Genomic DNA, 21,986 nt, shown 5'->3' with positions numbered 1-21,986 from the left:
ACAGATTAAGGGGTCTATTTACTAAGCAGTGAAAAGTGATAAGTCTGTGATAAGGTGCCAGCCAATCAGCTCCCAACTGTCATCTCACAGGCTGTGTTTGAAAAATGACAGTTCTGAGCTGATTGGCTGGCACCTTATCACAGACTTATCACTTTTCACTCTGTCTCTTATCACTGCTTAGTAAGTAGACCCCTAAAAGAGCATTCTAGAATGGTCTCTTAGCTGTACTGCGATTCGTACAGGCACAGTACCTGCAATTTGTCCTATTCATTGTATTTAGTCGCCTTACACACATACACAGTGGAGAAACACATTTTGCAGGCTGAATCTATATGCAGCTTATCTGTTCACTAGAGCAGCGTCCAGCACTCCAGCTGCTGTGAAACCACATTACCCAACATACCCTGCCACCGTTTTAGCAAAACTGTGGCAAGGCATGCTGAGATGTGTAGTTCCACAGCAGCTGGAGTGCCGCTCGTTACCTATCCCTTGACTAGAGGCTGGTGCTGTCACTCAATAATGTCACTAGTTCCAAGTGAATTGATAGGCTGCATTCTCACAACTAATGGTTCAGCCCACAACACGGTTGCCTCCATGTTGTGTTGCGAACAGGTTCACTTTAAGGACCCGATGCTATCTATAGTGATGCACTGTGACTATACACTGTTGTGGGACATATTGCACTCTGCACTTATACTGCCTTTAATAAAGACATTGTAAGAATTCTGTGCTGCTGTTCGTTGCAGCTGTTACCTCCTTCCCCCAGATTATTCCAATCATGTTTGCGTTTCAGCAGTTTTGAATAGGAATCAAACAAGGTTACAGACTTTTCTTTGTATAATTCTAAAAAGAAGCTGATATATTACCGCCAAGAAAAACTGTGTACAATTACCTCCCCTATTCTGTACCTTATTAATAAACTAAAATAAAGGGAACGTTATCCTTCTGGTGATTGGTGATTTCACTTGTGGGTGTCTGCTTACTGTTGGTGAATTTATTCTCATGCACTTGGAAGCTAAATCTCTTTATACTATGCTATATTATATAACACCTTCCTATCGCACCTCATATTATTCCACATAATCTCTCCCTATATCTCCTATTACTCCATATAACCTCTCCCTATATCTCCTCCTATTACTCCATATAACCTCTCCTTATATCTCCTCCTATTACTCCATATAACCTCTCCCTATATCTCATCCTATTACTCCATATAACCTCTCCCTATATCTCATCCTATTACTCCATATAACCTCTCCCTATATCTCCTCCTCATTACTCCATATAACCTCTCCCTATATCATTTACTATTACTCCATATAACCTCTCCCTATATCTCCTCATATTATGCCATATAACCTCTCCCTATATCTCCTCCTTACTCCATATAACCTATCCCTATATCTCCTCCTATTATGCCATATAACCTCTCCCTATATCTCCTCCTTACTCCATATAACCTCTCCCTATATCTCCTCCTATTACTCCATATAACCTCTCCCTATATCTCCTCCTATTATGCCATATAACCTCTCCCTATATCTCCTCCTATTACTCCATATAACCTCTCCCTATATCATTTACTATTACCCCATATAACCTCTCCCTATATCTCCTCCTATATTTCCTCCTATATAACCTCTCCCTATATCTCCTATTACTCCATATAACCTCTCCCTATATCTCCTACTATTACCCCATATAACCTCTCCCTATATCTCCTCCTATTATGCCATATAACCTCTCCCTATATCTCCTCATATTATGCCATATAACCTCTCCCTATATCTCCTCCTATTACTCCATATAACCTCTCCCTATATCACCTCCTATTACTCCATATAACCTCTCCCTATAACACCTCCTATTACTCCATATAACCTCTCCCTATATCTCCTCCTATTATGCCATATAACCTCTCCCTATAACACCTCCTATTAGTTTAGCAGTAAAGACACAGGAATGCTGGTATAACGCATTGTTTTCTGGAAGAAACCTTAACCATTTTTTTGTGATTTCATTGCTTCTAAAACCACATCATGTACCCCCAGCCAGCAATGAGAGTTGGGATGGTATGCCCACATTATACAGGAACACTCCAGGACCCTTAGATCTGCATTGGAAGGTGATCCATAGTGGAGTGATAGCTTGTAGCCATCAATATTTATATATTCTTATACTTTGGCAGCATTCAGTTGTTTGTCATTAAGTTAATTTTCGGGGGCTGAGCTGACCCCAATAATTAACTTGCTGCAAGCGACAGAGCAATTCACCTGAGTCGAAAATCATCAGTCTCCCCGAATGTACTCACTGCTCTTTTTGCTATTTTTGTCTGCGTGAACTAGAGTTCACTCAAGCGCACAAAGTCCCTCTTCGCAACAAGGGACTCCTTCCCATAGGGAAGGAGCGAGTGTGCAGGAGCAAACCCTATTTGAAGATGGTGAATGCTCCCGCAGTCTAGCTCTGAAAATATTGTATTTTCAAAGCTTGATGAATTTAGGTGACCATACTAGTGTATGGAGACGGTGTACAACATCGGGGAGAAAGGTAAGCAGGGAGATATGCGATATATCCTGTGTTATCTTTATGATTAATGACCCCAAAATGTAATTTCTACAAAAGTAGGTGAAAATGTTAATTTCTTCTTCAGGGTCCACAGGGAGACATTGAGGTATAGATGGGACCTGGAGGACCGGACACCAACAGCAAAGCATTTCAATCTCTGGATGCTTCGGTCCTCCCCCTTCCCTATACCCCACCCACAGCCTGAGGGCACTTCAGTTTTGTTGGTGTCCGGCAAGGAGCTGGACCACCATTATAACGGGGCTGCCTTATGCAGGCTAAGCTTTAATTTATTTTTATTTTATTCAGTTTTTATTTCTACCAGAAGGGTGAGAAGCACCAGACTGTCCTCCGGACGTCTGTGTTGCCACCCCATCATCCCTCCGCGGCGCCGTGACACCAAGCCTGCGCTAGGTACTCCCAGCAGGGATCCGAGGGGGACTAGCTAGCAGGCTCCCCGGACCCTAAGACTGCAGCCCGGAATCCAGGGGACAGGTAAGGCGGAACCCCGTTCACGGGGACTCATGTATTAGTGCAGTCTTGCCTTCGGTCTCAGGAGACAGTACGGAGGCGCCGATGTGGACACTGGCTCAGCCCACTACTCCACTAGACCATTGGGGCATTAACATACTGGTGCAGAGGCATATTATTAAGGCCAGGGGACCCTGTGGTCAACGTTAGCTAGGGGGATAAGGTGCTCTCCCTACAGTCCCTCCCCCAGCTCAGGGAGCCATTTCACTGCGCTCCTGGTGTTCCCTGGGCTGCCCCTCCCTTACCCTCCGCCCCCTCAGAGAGACACGCGGCAGCCATTTTAGGCAAGCAGTCTTCGGGAATCCCTGGGTCCAGTCTCCCTGTATACCTTTCCCAAGGGCCAGGTTATACAGCACTAGATCATACCAGCCACTGTTGTCTGTGTAGTTGATAATAGTGCCCATTGCAGACATGTAATGTTCTGATTTGTATGTGATTTGTACTACCCCCCTGTGGGATGGCTACAGCAGGTACTCCCTGCAAATCCTTTGCCTCCCCCATGGGTAGACGTACTGTCTATCTCAGTACAGAGGGGGTCATTCAGACCCGCTCACGAGCGCAGGACGCTCGCAAGTGGGTTGATGTTTCCCCACTGCGCATGCGCATGACGGAGGGAGCTTCAAAGCAGCAACTCCTATGTATCTCACAGGGATGCAGCCTCCTACTTAGGTGAGGCAGCTATGGATACAGCTCTCCTGACCTACTGGATATCTACCACTTCGGTAGATATATCCCCCATCATATCATTTGGCTACCTTCCTGGAAAGCGGATTCAGACTCAAAACAGGCTCTGGAGTCTCCCTTATTCGGTAGACATCCTATTTGGTCCAAAGCTAGATAAAATTGTGACTACTTTGGCAGCTTCCAAGATGGCGTTTCTGCCCTCTACCTATAAAACAAAACCTAGGTCATCATCCTTTTGTTCCTTTCGCCCTCAGGGCAAAGCCAAGGGTCAGTCCTTTCCACAGACATCAGCCAAGGCATCCAAGCCTAGGGCCAAACAGGCCTGGGCTACTAGACATCCACCTGCCAAGTCTGCGGACAAGCCTGCAGCCTGCCGGGGCAGGCCTCTCCCTGGAGGCTCCCAGGGTGGAGGCCGATTTCTTCAATTCGCCCAGGTTTGGCATCAAACAACGTCAGACACCTGGTTAAGAGAAGTGGTCTCCCATGGATATGTCCTCAGTTCTTTTGCACAGGACCTCCATCGGACTCAACGAAGGCCCTGCTGCTCCGCAAAACCATTCCGTCCTTACTGAATTCAGTAATAATAATCCTGGTCCCCTGCTCACATTGGGGCAAGGGATATTATTCTACCCTTTTCTTAGTTCAGAAGCCCAATGGGTCCCATCGGCCTATCCTCAAATCTCTGAACAAATTTATCAGGGTGCCCAAGTTTCGTATGGAAACTCTCCTTTCTATTATCCTTGCTATGGAGCCTGGAAATTTTCTGGTATCCCTGGACATTCAGGATGCTTACCTACATGTACCTATAGCGCCTTCTCATCAACAATATACATCCGGTTTGTTATACTACAGCAACATTACCAATTTCAGGCTCTGCCGTTTTGGCCTCTTAACGGCCCCTCGGGTCTTCACCAAGATCATCAAGGCAGTCATGGCGGCCTCTCTTCATCGTCAAGGGAACAGACTGCTCCCATACTTGGACAATCTTTTGCTGTTGGCAAGCTCCCCAGAGACTCTTCAACGCAAGCTGCATGTATCCATTACCTTTCTACATATGCACGGGTTGGCTGATCAACTGGAAAAGGTCTTCCCTGACACCCTCTCAAAGGATGGTACATTTGGGAGCCCTCCTGGACTCTCGTGTTCAGAGAATCTGCCTGACTGCAGACAAGATTTCAGCACTACAGTACAGACTACCTCACAATCGCAGTGTGTCGATTCACTCTGCAATGCACGCCGTGGGATCAATGGTATCTACCTTCAACATGGTGGAGTTTGCCCAGTTTCACTCGAGGCCCCTACAACACATGATCCTCTCCAGGTGTAACAGGCTCCCCATCTGCTCAAATACCAGACTATGAGCCTGTCCCTAGCCTGGTGGCTACAGACTCCGCATTTGAACCAGGGTCATCCTTTTTGGATCCCGGACAAATGGGCTCTCCTCATCACGGATGCAAGCCTCCGAGGGTATGACTCAGTAACCGGCCAACTCTCCTTCCAGGGCCAATGGTCCCCAGTCGAAGCAATGTTGCCGATCAACATCCTGGAACTTCGAGCCATCTACAAAGCTCTCACTCTGGCTCAGAATATTCTGAAAAACAGGCCAGTACAAGTACAGTCCGACAACGGCACGGCTGTGGTCTTTCTCAGTCATCGAGGGGGCACTCTCTGTCATTCAGCAATGACAGAAGTGTCCCGCATTCTCACATGGGCCGAACGCAATCTCCCAGTGTTCAACTCGGGGAGTCTCAATTGGGAAGCAGATTTCATCAGCCGCCACGATGTGCATGCAGGAGACTGGTCTCTACATCCAGTAGTCTTTCAGCTTCTGGTGGACAAATGGGGTCTTCCAGAAGTGGATCTCTTAGCCTCAAGACACTACAACAAACTTCCATTTTAAGGAGCAAGAACAAAGGACCCCGACGCAGCCTTCATAGACGCCTTGTCGGTGACTTGGACCTTCCAGTTGGCATATCTCTTTCCTCCAATATCTCTGCTTCAGAAGTGTTTCAGAAATTCAGACAGGAGGAAGGCACAGTCCTGTTAATAGTTCCGGCTTGGCCCAGACGTCATTGGTAATCTGAGTATTCCTGTTGTCTCAGGGTCCATGTCTACATCTGGACCTACCGTAGCCCGCCTGTCTTTTAATGGCTTGGCTCTTGAGACATCCCTCCTGACGGCTAAGGGACTCCCTCTTTGTCCTATATGGATTCCACAAGAAGAGATGGCCAGCTAACAAACACTCTGGCCAGATGGATCCGCATAACTGTCTCACAGGTTTACACGCAGAAGGGCCTTCCTGTATCAACTACAGTGTCTGCTCAATCTACTCGCTCTGTGGTCTCAGGTGAACAGCTATGCAAAGTGGCCACCTGGTCTTCTGTCCACACCTTTCTTAGGTTTTATGCCTTTGATACATTTTGCCTCTCAGGATGCTACTTTCGGGCGTATGGCTCTATCGGCGCAGGAGTGTTCCCACCCTTGAAACACTGCTTTGGGACATCCCCATTGTCTTCCTGTGGAGTCCGATGGAAACTGAAGAAGAAAATGAGTTCTGGTAAAACTTACCTTTGTTAACTCTTTCTTCGAAGTCCACAGACCACCCGCCCTGACGCACCTGGCTTCTACGGGTTTCTTCTCTTGGTCACTTGTTTCTTCTCTGTATGAGTGTGATTCTTCAGTGTACCAGTCTTCCTTCTCTCCTGTCCTGCTCCTGCCTTGGGCTTTTTAACAAAACTGAAGTGCCCTCAGGAGGGAAGGACCGGAGCATCCTGGGATTGAAAAGCTTTGCTGTTGGTGTCTGGTCCTCCAGGTCCCAGCTACACCCCAATGTCTCCCTGTGGACCCTATGGACTTAACAAAGGTAAGTTTTACCATAACTCTAATTTTTCACCTGCTTTTGTAGAAATTAAGCGATAATAAATAGATCCCCTCAGTGTCTACAGTTTACGTTGTATTATCTACCCCAGAGGAAGGCTCTGTCTGCTGCTACCAGCTGATTTAGGTTCCCTGTCATGTCCTCAATGTCACTGCAGCTGCCAGGCTGAGTCTTAACAGTCTGATAGGATTGATGGACGGGTGTTGCTGCGTCAGCACTAAGGAACATCTGTACCTTATCTTCCCCCGGAAGACCAGCTAAGTGTAATCCATGCCTTTGTATCCTCTGTACTGGGCTCTCTTAATGACATGCTTATTTTTCTGTATGTGAATGAACAATCTCTGCCCATATTTTTACACATTCTCCATTCTTCAGGCAAAAGTCATCCGTCCATTCCCAGAAACCAACCAAAGTCCTTTTCCACCAAAGCCTTTTTTTCATAGAATCCATTAGTCCGAGCAGCACCACCTCTGGATGTATTTAAATGTAATAAAGGGTGTCCCCTCGGCAGTGGACTCGGGGAAAGAAGAGAGGTTGATATCAACAGAGAGAGAGTGTGTGTGGGTGGGGGTTAGAGAACCTGGAAGGGGGAAAAACAAGTTTGGTCTTGGCCATGTTAAATTTCTAGAAGTGTTGGTACATCCAGGAGGAGAACTCAGACAGGCAGTTGGAGACACACGAGAGGCTTGAGGGTGAGACATCAGGGGAGGAGAGGTAGATTTCATTTCCTTTAGCGTATGCACCGATCAGCCATAGCATTAAAAACCACTGAAAAATGGACAAGCTTAAGGATCTGAGCGACTTTAACAAGGGCCAAATTGTGATGACTAGATGACTGTGTTAGGACATCTCCAAAACTAGTTCTTTTTGAGAGTTGCAGTGGTCAGTACCTACCAAAAGTGGTCCAAGGAAGGACAACTGGTGACTGGCAACTGGGTCATGGGCACCCAAGACTCATTGATGTGTGTTGGGAGGCTTGCCTTTCTGGTTCTGTTCCACACAAGGACAACTCTAGCACAATTGCGGAAAAAGTTAATTCTGTACATTCTAAAAACCTTGTCAGAACAAACGGTACATCGCAACTTGCTGCTTGCTGACCCCAGTTTACCGCCAAAAGCACATGCGATGGGCACGTGAGCATCAGAACTGGACCATGGAGCAATAGTAGAAGGTGGCCTGGTTTAATGAATCATGTTTTTGTTTACATCATTTGGATGGCTGGGTGCTTGTGTGCCTTTTACCTGGGGAAGAAATGGCACCTAGATGTGCTGTGGGAAGAAGGCAAGCTGGCAGAGGCAGTGTGGTGCTCTGGGCAATGTTCTGGAAAACCTTTGGTCCTGGCATTCATGTGTGGGTGTTACTTTTGACACTTACGTAAACTTTGTTGCGGATCCAGTACGCCCTTTCATGATAATGGTATTCCCTGATGGCAATGGCCTCTTTCAGCAGGATAATGTGTTGTGACACAATGCAAAAATTGTTTAGGAATTGTTTTAGGAACATGGCAAAGAGTTGAAGGTGTTAATTTGGCCTCTAAATTCCCCAGATCTCAATCTGATCGGGCATCAAGTCAAAGTCATGGAGGCCCTACATCACAACTTAAAGGATCTGCTGCTAACGTCTTTGTGCCGGATACACAGGACACCTTCATAGGTCTTGTGGAGTCCATGCCTTGACAGGTCAGATATGTTTTGGTGGCACGAGTAGGATCTACATTTTATTAGGCATGTGGTTTTAATGTTATTGCTGATTGGTGTAGATGGTATTGACGGTTGAAGGACCTGATAACCAGGGTTGCATAAAATTGGATTATTTTTTTTAAAAAAATCAAAAATGGATTTATTTGATTTAAATAAAATTTTATTTTTTTTATAAAAAAAAAAAAATTTGAAACGTGTTTATTTAAAAAAAAAAAAAAAAAAATTTTATAAAAAAAACTTTAAATCAAATAAATCTTTTTTTTATTATTTTCTTAAAAAATCCAATTTTATGCAACCCTGCAACCTTTCCAAGGGAGGAGGTGTAGAGGGAGAAGAGATGGGCACCAAGAATGGACTCTTAGGGGGAAAAAAGTGAGGGTGTCACGCTCTGGAAACTTAAAACCACCTTTTTACCTTTCCCGGATAGCAGAGAGGTTTGCTCACGCTGTACATCGCTCACGGCTGTCACTGAGCATCGAGATGGCTCTCCGCAGTCACTTGTTCACAGTGTGTCACCCCAGCATGATGGTATACAAACTGCACGCCAGAGATCCCTCAAGAACAATACTATGGGTGCAGCCATGTTGAACACTCACCTGACGCTCTTCCTCCACTCAGAGTTCTGCTCCCAGACCAGCTGATCGCAGCTTCCAGTCCCTGAGGACCCACCCCTATAAATTCCATTGCCTAACTGGCCCTCATTGCCAGTACAACGTTGCTTCTTGCTAAAGTTACAGCTCAGTACTGAGCTCCCAGGTACTCTATCTGAACGGTCCCAGGGCCTTATTCACTACCGACTGCGAATGCAATAGCAATTATGCATGCAGTTTAATAGCGATAGTATGCTAATCCACTGCGATCGCTATACCGTCGCAGCATAACATAAGGACGTCCACTTTACCTTACACACATCCGTAATGTTTAGCAAGACTGCAAAACCATCGGCACAATCGGGTACCATCGCAGCCTCATGCACACTTGCACACAAGGTCTGACCTTATTCAGAAATTTCTAACTTCATCGCACACTGACTCCTCTGGCTGCGTATGGCATCGCAGTGGATAATTTATGCAAGCCCTTGCAATGGCGTTCAAATGCACTGGCACGCCTGTATTTCACCGACCACCCCCCAAATGGCACTTCCTGTCAATCACACTGCAATGGATCCGCGTGGACACTCCGATCGCCAACAATCGGTCTCATCCGATGCTTCCAACATTGGACTCATCAATTAGTTCCTCAATTCATTAGCATCGGACTCATAAATTAAGTTTTTACATTTTTCAACATCGGATTCAGTTTCATCAAATTCTTCAAATAATCATCAGTCTCAAACTCTTCCAGCTCTCAATCCAGCATCATCGGTCCCAATCCTATTCTGCTCATTCATTAAGTAGTATATATTCAGTTCCATTCCAACTAGCTGTTCTGTAAAGACTTTCTATTCCTGTCCTTGCCTTCGGGCCCATCATCCACTGCCGTATCTCTACCTCCTCACATCTATATATGAGGAGGTCCAGGCTCAAACCACCTAAGTTCATCCATGCTTCTCAAATCTCTACAGTCTCCCACACTTGTTCCAACCCTCAGATGTGACCGAGAAGGTAGAAATAGAAACGGAGCAATTGGAGAGGTAGGTCTTGAACAAAGAGAGGACCGAGTTGAAGTGGTCAATGGTGTTGAAAGTAGCAGACAGATCAAGGAGAATGAAAAGCGAAAAAGTGACCTTTAGATTTTGCCATGAAAAGATTATTGGTAACCTTGTTGGGAGAATATTTTCAGTGGAAGGGTCGAGAAGTGAGTGGGTGGAAAGTGGTGATAGATTGACAATACTTTCAAGCTTAGAGACATGGAGAGAGTCTACTGGTCATGGGTGGATTCTTAAGGATGACTGAAAAAAATAAAAAAGCCATGTTTCAAGGAAGAGGGAACAGAGGGCCTGATTCAGAGCCGCTCGTAAGATCCGAGTGATGTTCGCACATCTGCGTATGGGTCGTAATGCGCATGCGCCAACCAGTCAGTGCGGTCGGAAATCGTGTGTTCACAAAATAGCGAGTGCCTGCTAATTTGAGTGACAGGATGAGGCGTTTGTGGGTGATAACAGGGGAAGGTGCTTGAAAACGGGGAGTGGAGATCCGAACGCAGGCGTGCCAAATGGTCAAAACTGGTGTTTTAAGGGTGTGCATAATTAACAAAGCAGCGTCATCGACCACGTCACTTGGTTGTCTCTTAGCCTGAACTGTTCGCAAGATTGCGGTAGGAAAATCCAACTACAAGCACTGCGAGCAGTTCAGACGCCTTTCGATGTACTCGATTAATCTAATAGCGGAGATGACGTATGATGCGAACGGCCAGGGGGCGTCTTTACAAAATAGCGAGCGCATATTTCGTTCGCTCGCTCGCTCAGGCATAGAGGCGTCAACAAACCGCAAAGAGCGAGCGCTCTATTAAAATATCCGGCCCCTTTTTCTGAACAAGCGAGCGCAAATAGCGTCCGGCTCTGAATCAGGCCCAGAGTCAGAAGAGTGGAATGAGGTGGGAGCAAGCATGAGGAGAGAGAGGGGTTGATTGGTTAGGCTGCCCACTGCCTGGATTTAATTATATCTGCTGACACTACCTTTTCTATCTCTCCAATTCAAATGACTTCATATCAAAACACCATTCCCATGAAAAAATGTAGTTTAATTTTTTATTTTCTTATGTAACACAAGTCACTGTTGCATGGCTGACATGCTGAGAGCTCTCTTCCTGTGGGAGCCATAAAATATTTAAGTTGAAAGGTGGATTTAAATCCAATGTATTGTGCAGTGTCCATAAGGACGTACAGGGTCACTTAGGAACTGGAAATGTCCTTCCTATTTATTCCAGCTCACACGTTGATCATCACTTATCCCAGAGCATACCTCTAGTTCTTTCTCCATGTGGCCACCTTGGTGAGGTCTTCATCAGAATATGAGCTTTGGGCCTGATTCAGACCCACTCGCGAGCGGCTGTCCGCTCGCAAGTGGGTCGATGGTGTGCACTGCGCATGCGCACGACGGAGGGAGCTCCGTAGTGAGCATGCGCCAGACGCGACGAGCGAAGGACTTTCCTTCGCTCGTTGTGTCTGATCAAAGGGGGCGTGCTGTCGATGTTGATTGACAGCACGCCCCCTTTGGTGGGCGTGCCTCCCTGACGGGGGCGTTCCCAAGGGAACGCCTACCGTCTGAAGCCGGCCACACTGACATCACTAGTGATGTCAGTGGGAGTGATTTTGGCTCTGATAGAGCCAAAATCACTCCGGGCCTTGCGGTTGAAAACCTCAACCGCAGGCTCCGGCTCGCAGTTTCGATGGTCGCGATGGTTAAGACCATCGCGGCCATCAAACTGCACGCTCGTATAGGCTGTGGGTGGTGACCCACAGCTATACGAGCGTCCAGGAGGACGCTCCATTTTTATGGAGGGCGGCCCTCATTCAGAGCGTGCGCTCTGCTCAGAGCGTACGGCTCTGAATGAGGGCCTTTATACCAAGTTGTAAATATCACAGTGAAAGTTTTGTTTGTCAATATCACTTTGCAGCCAATCTGACTGTCTTTTTAGCAGCAGTCCTAAATAGTCACTCCAGCGCGCTCCATGGTTGACTGGCTGACCATTTTTGTTTTATCAGAGAAGCCTTTTCTGATGAAACTAAAGCATTGTTGTGTGCTTCTGTTTATCTATGGCAGCCATATTTTGTTTTCCCTTCAGACAAATTAAAAAGAAGATAATGATCTAAGGGTTAACCAGCAACCGTGACTATCCGATGCATAATAAAACCAATGCGGTAACTCTGCATCTTGTGCAGACTCAAAAATAAGGTGGTATGAATAGGGTTATAGTGCACCTCTAATATACAGAGAGAAACAGACTTAGAATAGCTTTTTTTTTTTTTTTTTTTCCTCCCCAAAGAAGATAGTGTAATTTAGCCAATACCCTTTTAGGGGTATAGCAGGAAACTCCAAAGCCTTTGTCTTGAAGAGCCACTAAACTATAAATAAAAAGGTTTATATGACATTGGAAGTAGCAAGATTGATAGATATGCACATATATGTAAGGTTATGTCCTGCGTTATATAACCCCATCAGATATGCTGCAGGTAGAGGTACTATTGTGAGTTTTTGGCTTAAGGATACAGAAAGTAAGCAATGAATGGCCTTTGCATGTAGTGCTTCAGGCAGACCTGGACTGTGCATTTATCAGACCCCACATGTACCTGAGTGCATGGAGTGCTACAGGTAGGCCTTGGCCCTGCATCTATCAGATCCCCTCAGTGACGTGCAGTGAGGTCAATAGCTGGAGAGCCACACATGGAGGTGGGTCTGTGTGCTGGGAGCCTGTCTCACTCCCTACTCACTGTAACTCTCCCCTCACTACACTAAGCTTCAGTGTTCATTGATTCTCCTACCTGCATCACTGAGTCTTCTCTTGCTGCTCAGTTGAGCTCCGATCTCTGAACACTGCATCGCACTTCCTGGTCACATGACACATCCAAGGTGTCCATCAGTGCTCAAGGCACACCTCCTTATACTCAAAGGCATACCGCTATTAGCTCTTTCTGTGCAGCTTACTGCCCATGGTGTGGCCCCATCCCCAGCTCTGCAAGCAGTGTCTGACTATACAGAAGCGAGGCTGAGCTATTGCTGCCTCATCTTTCGTCTCCCTGCAGTCCCAAGGAGCTCCACAAAGCTGGTGAGTGTTAACTATAAAAATGATTACAATAAACAAAGAAGATATTTACAAGTTAAAAATTATTAGACCAATACAAAGAAGATATTTCTATGTCAAATCTCAGGCGTATGACAGGGATGACTCCCTACCGTGACTGCACGCCCCTGGGTCCCCTGTATACCTGAGTGCATGGAGCGCTATAGTCAGACCTGGACCGTACATCGATCAGACCCCACATGTACCTCAGATGCACGGTCCAGGCCTGCCTGTAGCTCTCATTGCACTATCAGCCCCCCCCCCCCCAATATACCTAAGTGCAATGAAAGCTACAGGCAGGACTGGGCCATGCATAGATCAGATCCAGCAATATACAGGAGAGCATGGAGCTCTGAAGGATTAGTGTGCCTGCACCATCATACAGTTACTAGATATCTTAGGCTGCAGTATTGTCTTTTTCAGTGGCCATGTAGACAATTTAGATCCTTAGAAACTGCACTTTTGTTCAATGTGAGCTTCTTATTAAATTGCCCCAAAATGATTTGCGGCTCAAGTGCGTCATATGCCAGTGATTTTTGTTTTAGCCCCAGTTTAGCTCTGGCTAGAGAAAGGCATGACTTGTTTATTGTCTCATAGACGTGCCACGTTTGCTATATTAAATTTCACCTGGTGTGGAGAGGTTTATTGTTTCAGGAAGCAGGGCCGAAACTAGGATTTTGGTCACCAGGGGCAAGACAGTAATTTGGCGCCCCCCTCACCCGCCCATCATAAGATGGCCTTTTCTGACATAGATATTAAATTTATCTATAAATATATATATATTACTATGGATATATATCTATATATGGATAGAGGGTCCAGGATAGAGGTGACAAGACCAAGACAGAACAGACGGGACAGCAGAAAGGGGTGACAAGGCCAGGAGAGAGGGGATAAAGTCAGGGCCGAGGTGTCAGGACAGAGGTGACGGGACCAGGGCAGAGGTGACAGAACAAAGAGGGCAGGGTAGGACAGAGGTGAGAAGTCCAGGACAGGGGAGACAGCAACAGCACCGAGACAGGACAGTGCCAGGACTTAACCCCTCACCTTATTGGGCTCACTTGACACATTCCCTTCCCTTAGTGAGCACACTTAACAATCATCCCCTTTTTACTGGGCACACATAGCAACCCCTCATTTAGTTTGCCCTTATTAGGCAAACTTATCCCCCACCATCTGGGCACACATAGCAACCCCGCTCTCAGTGGCCACATTTAGCACCCCCCTCCCCTTCCATTGCTGGGTACACTTAGCTCCCCACCCTCTCCTCCATACTGGGCACTTAGAACCCCCCTCCACCTTCCTGGACAAACTTATAACCCCTCCACCCTTGCCAGGAGACTTACCTCCATTATCCTTTCTTTCCCGGCGCGCTGAGAGCCACCGGGTACACCTGTCCGCATCTTCTCTGGAGTCCCGCTTCCTGGCTGCCTCCCGACTATCCAAACAGCCCCTCTGCAGTCACTGGCACTCCAGCTCCCGCTGATATGAGCCTAATCTCAAGGCCCTTCCAGCCAGGCTTCTCCTTCCAACGGAGGAGTGGTCACTGGTCAGGTGCTGCGCAGCAGAGGAGAGGGGAGGAAGGAAGGGAGGGGGAAGTTAAAACAGCAGGGGGTAGGACTGTGCGAAGAGCCTCTCAGCCAGGCTCAGCCACACTTCTCTGCAGCAGGCTGCCACTGCATGTAATACTGCTTGACAGGCGCAGCGGCAGCCTGCAGGATCCACTGAGTGGTTTACCCCGCACTGCGGGGATTTGTATAGCTGGTTTGGTGGTCACGGGGGTGACCGCTCATGCCGCCCGCCCCCGCACATGATTTCGGAACTGGACATCGGCACCTGAATAATCCGGCACCCGGTGCACGTGCACCTCCAGCCCCCCCCTAGTTGCGGCCCTGCAGGAAGCGTTTTTATATGGATTAAGCTTCTTATTTGTTACGGACATTTATGATCTCTCTGTAGCTATCGCAATTGCTAATGTTCCATCTTTGCTGCATGACTACCCCCAATGAATTTTTCAAACGTGATACATTTTGATTGCCAATATGGGACTCTGTCTCCTGCATCGTAATTGCATCTCTTGGGAATCCTCATGCAACTACTGTTAAGGCTGCTTAGACGGGATCAATTAGTGTGCACCCTTGGAGATCCCCAACTTCAGGGGAAATCTCGCAGAATTCAGCGCACAAGTTGTATCACTACTTCCAAAATGACTTAAACGAAAATTTTGTCTCCCTTCCCTACGTGCTTTTACTCTAATACTGGGGGTCATGAGCTTTACAGTCCAATCAGATTACAATTCTCATAACTAACGGAATGCAATGGAAATTGATTGTACGCTGCTCCCTATTATTTGAGTCTGAAAGATTAGATTTAATCCGATCAGATTTTAATTGTCTATGATGGGACCACATAATGGTTGGTTAGTCTATTGGCAGTTTAAAGCCAAAGATTAGAGCTAGCTATTTCTTTTTGTTTGTTTTGTATCGGTTTACATCTACATACATTTATGTATTTCACACTAACATAACATATCTAATGATGGTATGCACTTACTGGTAGTGGTACAGGTGTGTATTTGTAAATGTCATAAAAATGCTTTTTCTTGTTTGAGCCATAAAGCTTTATGCACTAATTCAAAATCTCAGCCAAGTTCCCTACACATTCCATCACCATTCCTACTCCCAACCCACTAGCATATTATACTGATTACTGGCTTGTTAAGTAGACGCAGCTGACCAGCACATGATAGCCCCAAGCCTTCCGCATGTAATACACCTTTTACACCAGAGCGAAAACCAGAGTTTTTTGCTAGGTCTACCCTGGTCACAGCTCAGTGTAAAAGGGTCCCTGAAATATTACCCGGGTCAAGTGACCTGGCAATTAAATCCAGGCAGCTACTGGGGTCGAACCCAGGATGGACCTGGGTTAATGGTGCAGTGTAAACTGAGCAACCCGGGTTATCCGACATGGGTCATGCCTAAAATGAGCTGATTGGTAGTTGTGGAGCAGTTGCCTCCCACTTTTTATGACCTCACAAGTTTAGTAGGGCAGACACTGGTTCAGTGTGAACGGGGCTGACCTAAGAATAACCCACATCAATGGTGATGTGTAAACTGTGTCTGACCTGGGTTGGAACCATGTCTGAAAACCCAGGTCGGACCCAGGTTTTTGGTGGAAAAGAGGTTTGAGTAAGCACCGACCACCCCCAGTTCCTAAAATATGTTTAAAAGTACCCATAGTTGACGTGTACCAAATTATCTGGCTACATATTCCATGACATTACTAATTGTTCCATGAAGAACCTTTGGGCTAACTTAATAGCAATTGTTCTGTTCTGCAATGAGTTCAGCTTTCTGAAACAATAATAAATACTAGGATTTTTATTTAATGAGTGGTTAAATTGCACATGTTGACCACACGGAAGAATCATTTTTGTTTGTTTTGATTGCTAGATTAGGTAGATCATTTTGAATGGCAATATGTGAACAACCACGTTACATGTACCGTCGCTCGGGGGGGGGGGGTCACAAAATGGTGTGTTTGTCTGTAACAATGTTGCTCACCAGTCACCGATGTACAATGGCAGCAGCTTATTGTGTGGGCTGACCAATATTCAGTCAATCAATTCACTAAGGCAGTGGATCCCAAACTTTTTTGAATCACGGCGCCCTAGAGTGTCAGCATTGTTTTCACGGCACCCCTAATTCAAAAGTTTGTTATGGAGAAATTCAGAAAAAAATAAAGTGAAGTAAATTGTGCTGACCTGTCATCCTTAGGCTCAGTTATGTGGTGGGGACAGATTTGCACTTCTGATTGTGCACATATTTACATTACATTGACCATAAATAATTTGATTTGGTGCTGGACCACCAACCTGAGGCACCCCAGGGTGCCACGGTGAACAGTTTGGGAACCACTGCACTATGGAACTGGTGACATCAGTTTGTGCTTTATATCTTATGTCACCTGATCTAAGCTAATTGATAGGCAGGACATTGGTCCACCCTCAAAATGGCTGCTTCCACTCTGTGTAGATGGTTAAAGTGTCCACTTTACTTTCATAGTTCACTGCCTCACTTGTTGTAATCCTAATACTCTCTCTTCATAAATCGGTGGTACTGTGCACTGTCTGTTATAACAAAGCATCTACGATGATTACTTTGCTAATATATGATAACATGTGGAGTGTGCTACATTTAGAATTTCGACAGGGTGATTGCCAACACATCAAATGTTGACACTGACCTAATGGCAGTGGGTCGTTCGGGAGAGCCGATGAATGGATGCCGCCGCATGGCGTCCATTTGGTGCCTGTAGTGAGGCTGGGGGTAGCCCAGCAGTTGTTGGGCTCACCCTCCAATGTGATGATAAACAGGGCTACATTCACACACAGGGGGGCATGACCTAGTGAGCATGATGCCACACCCCCTTTTGCCTTCGGCGTGCGTGAGGAGCCCCGCTTCAGGATTTCTAAAAGCTGGGAGCTATAAAATGTCAACATTCTCAATCAATGTTGACATTACGACTGTATACTTATTACGCTGGCTTTAGTACCCATTTACTAAAATTGCATTTAGCTGCATAATGTGCACTGAGCTGCAGCAACTAATAAACAACTTACCTGCGTTCGATTCCCGGAGAGGGAATGATTGTTCTGATCAGCACAGTCAGCCTAGCAGTTAGCCCTACTGTTTCACACACTGAGGACGTGAGTTCAATTCCTGACGTAGGTCCTATATGTGTTGAGTTTGTATGTTCTCCCCGTGTTTGTTTGGATTTCTTTTTGGTTTCCTCCCACACTCTAAAAATAAACTTGTAGGTAAATTGGCTTCTGAGAGAAAATGATCACGTGTGTCCATGTAATAGGGAATATAGATTGTAAGCTCCACTGAGGCATGAACTGATGTGAATGACCAAATATTAAGTGCCTAGTAATGTGTGTGCTATATAAAGAATGGTTAATAAATACATTTTAACTTGTTAAAAGGACAGTGAGCAATTTTTTATTTATTTTTTGCTGAATTGTTTGCCTGTCATATGCTCAAATGAATTTGGGTTACCACTTTGCAAGCTGAGAACATTTGGGGAGTGGTTCCTGCTGGTTTATTTTTTTTGTTTGTGTCAAAGTGTAATTTTGAGCCTTCACATGTAGCTGTTGCTTCAAGACTATGCCCACAAGCTTTTGTAATGTGAGAGGACAGTGGCACACTAATAAAATTAGATCATGGAAAAAAAGAATATGACTACTGAATGGTCGACTCTATGTAGAGGCCTAAAACAAAAATATTTTTATACATTCATCCCTTAACATTTACATAAAAAAAAATTAAAATACCTCTGTTGGACGAATCAGATTTGGAGTCCTCTACATTACTAGTAACACATTTTCTTTTCCCACGCAGAAGACCTCCTCCAACAGCTCCAGCAAAGTCACAATTTTGGTGACCAGATCCTGCTATCCTTTCCACATGGGATCTGTGATCTTACACTTGGGGCTACTCCATGGACTTGGCGTGTCTACCATACCCAGTCGGCCATCATACAGGATTGGGCCACAGGAGATTTCCAAAGCAAACCTCTCCATCAAAGGATTGGAAAAACTGCTTGAAAACTTAGATCCATGCTCCTATATATGTGATATTGAAAAGCCTCCAACTTGCTGGAGGCTTAAGACCAACGTCGTACAGAAAGCAGTTGTACTGTCCTGATCACTTGAACACTTTGCTCCCAGACTTATCTGTAGTGTTCTTCTGCTTTAACACGACAAACAACTGCTATTGTAGCCACTGGGATATTTAGTAGGAAGCTGTAATGTAACTATTATCCTGATGCCTAACAGGGTTCATCTGGTGAAGTGGTCAGGTCTTGTCTCCGCAGCTGGACCTCCTGGCCGTAGGTGTGGAGATAAAGTATGAAATGTACACATTTTTATTTGGGAGCACTCCAAATTTGGACATTATCCATGGCTGCCTTTGTGGTGCAGTCCATGCCATGTTGGGATCTGTAAAATGCAGTTACTATACAACTACTAGAGAAGTGTTTTACCATTTTTTTTCTTTTTAAAAAAGGTGTGGTTAGCATTTGAGATTCTATTTTGGTTGAAAAGATAAAGTGGTGAACTCCAGGCTATCCCACATCCCTTTACTGGCTCGAGATCAGTCCCGAAGACTCCGTTCCCAACAGCAAACCACAAGAAAGGCGACTGTTGATTAGCCGAAAAACCACAAAGGCCCAATGTCTGTAATCAGTGTGGTTTCCCTACAGTAGATCTGGTATATTATGAGAATCAGGGGGTGTAAAGTACTTATATGAACTAACTCAAATTTATATTTGATGTAAAAGATGGTTAAAATTAGGGAGTTTCTTTATTCTTAATAAAATCTTTTAACCAAGGTCTATTTTTATCATGTATTCCAGGAACGTAGAACATGTCATTCCCTTGTGTCCAGTTCGCTTCTCTTTATATTTTATTACTAATTTACAAACCTCATCATTTTACCACTTGATCATGGGGAAAAAACCTATTGAATAGAAGAAAAATGTACATTAGAAGAACATGACCTGGAGGTTTTTCTATTATTATGAGCTCCTATATATCTCACCATTTCTTAAACTAGTCTGTTAAAAAAAAAAATATATATATATATATATATATATATATATATATTCCCTAACCCCAAAAGTTCCCATTGCCTCAAAAGTAACATAAAAAGGGCTTTAAAAAAAAAAAAAAAAAAAAAAAAAAATCAGTTTGATAGGTTTAGTGCTCATCCATTCTTCATTAATTATACAGATATTTTGTAGGACCTATCATTGTAAACATTTATTTTCTATGACGCATGTTAATAAAGGAGACCACTATTTATGCAAGATTTGGTAAATATGCAAATATGTTATGTTTAATCACTTGCTGTGGGGTGGAGGGCGTAGTTATTGGGTTTCTGCACAGTTTGGGGGGCAGGCATGGGCAATTATGGATCAGGGTGGTAGTGTATGCTAGGACCAGCAGTTCAGAAACAGACTTATGGTTTTAGGGTCTCCGTGTCTAGTGCAAGCGTTTTGCAGCTACTCAGTACACCTCCCACTGGGCAAAAGACCATTATATAACTGCCCTATGGAACTGACCCAGGTGCAGTAACAGATTATAGTAGACACGATCTCTTCCTTACCATTTCTGCACAGTGTAGACTTTATCTGTCAAAATTACCCAGGCACACAGAAAAGAATAAAACCCCTTTCACACTGAAAATGAAATTACCGGGTAATTTACTAAACAACTCGGGATCTTTCCCTGCGTGAAAGGGTCATCCCGGCACTAAATTCCCAGGTCTCAGACCCTGGTTTTTTACAGGGTCGGAGACCCGGGAATTGAGTCCCTGGATGACCCTTTCACACAGGGTAAAATCCCAGGTTGTTTAGCAAAATACCGGGTAAAAGTGAATTACCCGGTAATTTCATTTTCAGTGTGAAAGGGGTATCAGACAGAAAATGGCAAAAAAAAGTCAGATAGAAAATGGAATAAAACCCAGCTTTTACCCGGCATTTGAATGAAAGCGGTATTAGTGAGGTTTTGTTGCAAGATAAAATATTGTTTCCTACAAATTTCACTCTATATTTTATTATACTGGTTGAGTCTCCCATATTCGAAATGTTTGGGACCAGGGGTATTTTGGATATCGGAATATTCCGTATTTTGGAATATTTGCATAAAATAATGAAATATCTTGGGAATGGGACCCAAATCTAAACACAGAATACATCTATGTGTTATATACACCTTATACACACAGCCTGAATGTCATTTTATACTATATTTTTAATAATTTTGTGCATCAAAAAGTGTACATACATGAAATTCATTTATGTTTCATATACACACAGCCTGAAGGTTATTTTATACAATATTTTTAGTAATTTATGCTTTAAACAAAAGTTTGTATACATTGAACCATCAGAAAGCAAAAGGTTTCACTTTCTCAGTCATACTAAACATATTCCGTATTTCGGAATATTTGGATATGGGAGATTCAACCTGTATTTGCTTGGCAAGTCAGTGTTGTAGATCAGGAGTTTTGCAGAGAGAAAGTCATGCTTGTATCAATCACTTAACCCAGTGGTTCCCAAACTCTGTCCTCAAGGCACCCTAACAGTCCAGGTTTTAAGGATATCCATGCTTAAGCACAGGTGATTTAATTAGTACCTCAGTCAATTTGATTGTTATCTGTGCTCAACCATAGATATCCTTAACAACTGGACCACTAGGGTGCCTTGGGGACGGAGTTTTGGATCTGTGACCAAACTCTTTAATAGGCTATTTTAGCAAGGAATGCTCCCCTTTCATCATACTCCAACTTCATTTTCTTAACTAATTGGTACAGAGATATACACACAATAACACAAATTAATTTATTATAAGGCTAATACTACATTTGTACCATTTGTGCTGGCGGCTCCTGCCTTTGTAGAAAGCAGAGACAAAATAATCACAGAACGACATTTATAACAACAAATCACTGAAATTTGAATCAAGTTAATTGTTTTTCCAAATCCCATGTTTTAAAAACAGATGGGTTGAGACAGGCACTGAGGATCTTGTATAAAAATACAAACATTTCTTTGTAGCAGCATTGTGGTTCGACTTATTAAAAAAAATACAGCCCTCAACATCTCCACGTGGTAACCCCTCCCCCACACGTAAAGTGATAAGACGATAGCAAAACAATTAAACATTTAAAATTTCCTGAATTTAGTGTATTGCTTAACAATGACAACAAATATTAAGATTCTAAAACTGTAGGCCAACAGAACTTCAAGAACACAAAACTATAAACACAGCATTATATAGTCCTCTATGCATAGTATAGGTGCATACACATGTAACGATTTAACTATAGCGATGTCGTTAT

The 21,986-nt window shown here is 44.5% G+C and overlaps 1 protein-coding gene across 1 annotated transcript in view; it reads left to right on the top strand.

The window, feature by feature from the left end:
* The window catches only part of DNM2 (dynamin 2), a 114,252-nt gene extending 94,779 nt beyond the window's left edge, over window positions 1-19,473 (top strand). Inside the window, exon 22 of the mRNA XM_088479041.1 lies at window positions 18,483-19,473. Within this exon, the coding sequence (XP_088335167.1) occupies window positions 18,483-18,525 (43 nt within the window). The 3' untranslated portion in view covers window positions 18,526-19,473. The remainder of the gene's footprint in view (window positions 1-18,482) is intronic.
* Window positions 19,474-21,986: the final 2,513 nt, after the last annotated feature.

The sequence above is a fragment of the Taudactylus pleione genome, unplaced genomic scaffold (assembly GCF_031769625.1).
Source record: "Taudactylus pleione unplaced genomic scaffold, aTauple2 ptg000226l, whole genome shotgun sequence".
Taxonomy (NCBI): domain Eukaryota; kingdom Metazoa; phylum Chordata; class Amphibia; order Anura; family Myobatrachidae; genus Taudactylus; species Taudactylus pleione.
Note: the sequence above shows the minus strand (reverse complement) of the source record. Positions and strands in the feature narration are given on the sequence as shown.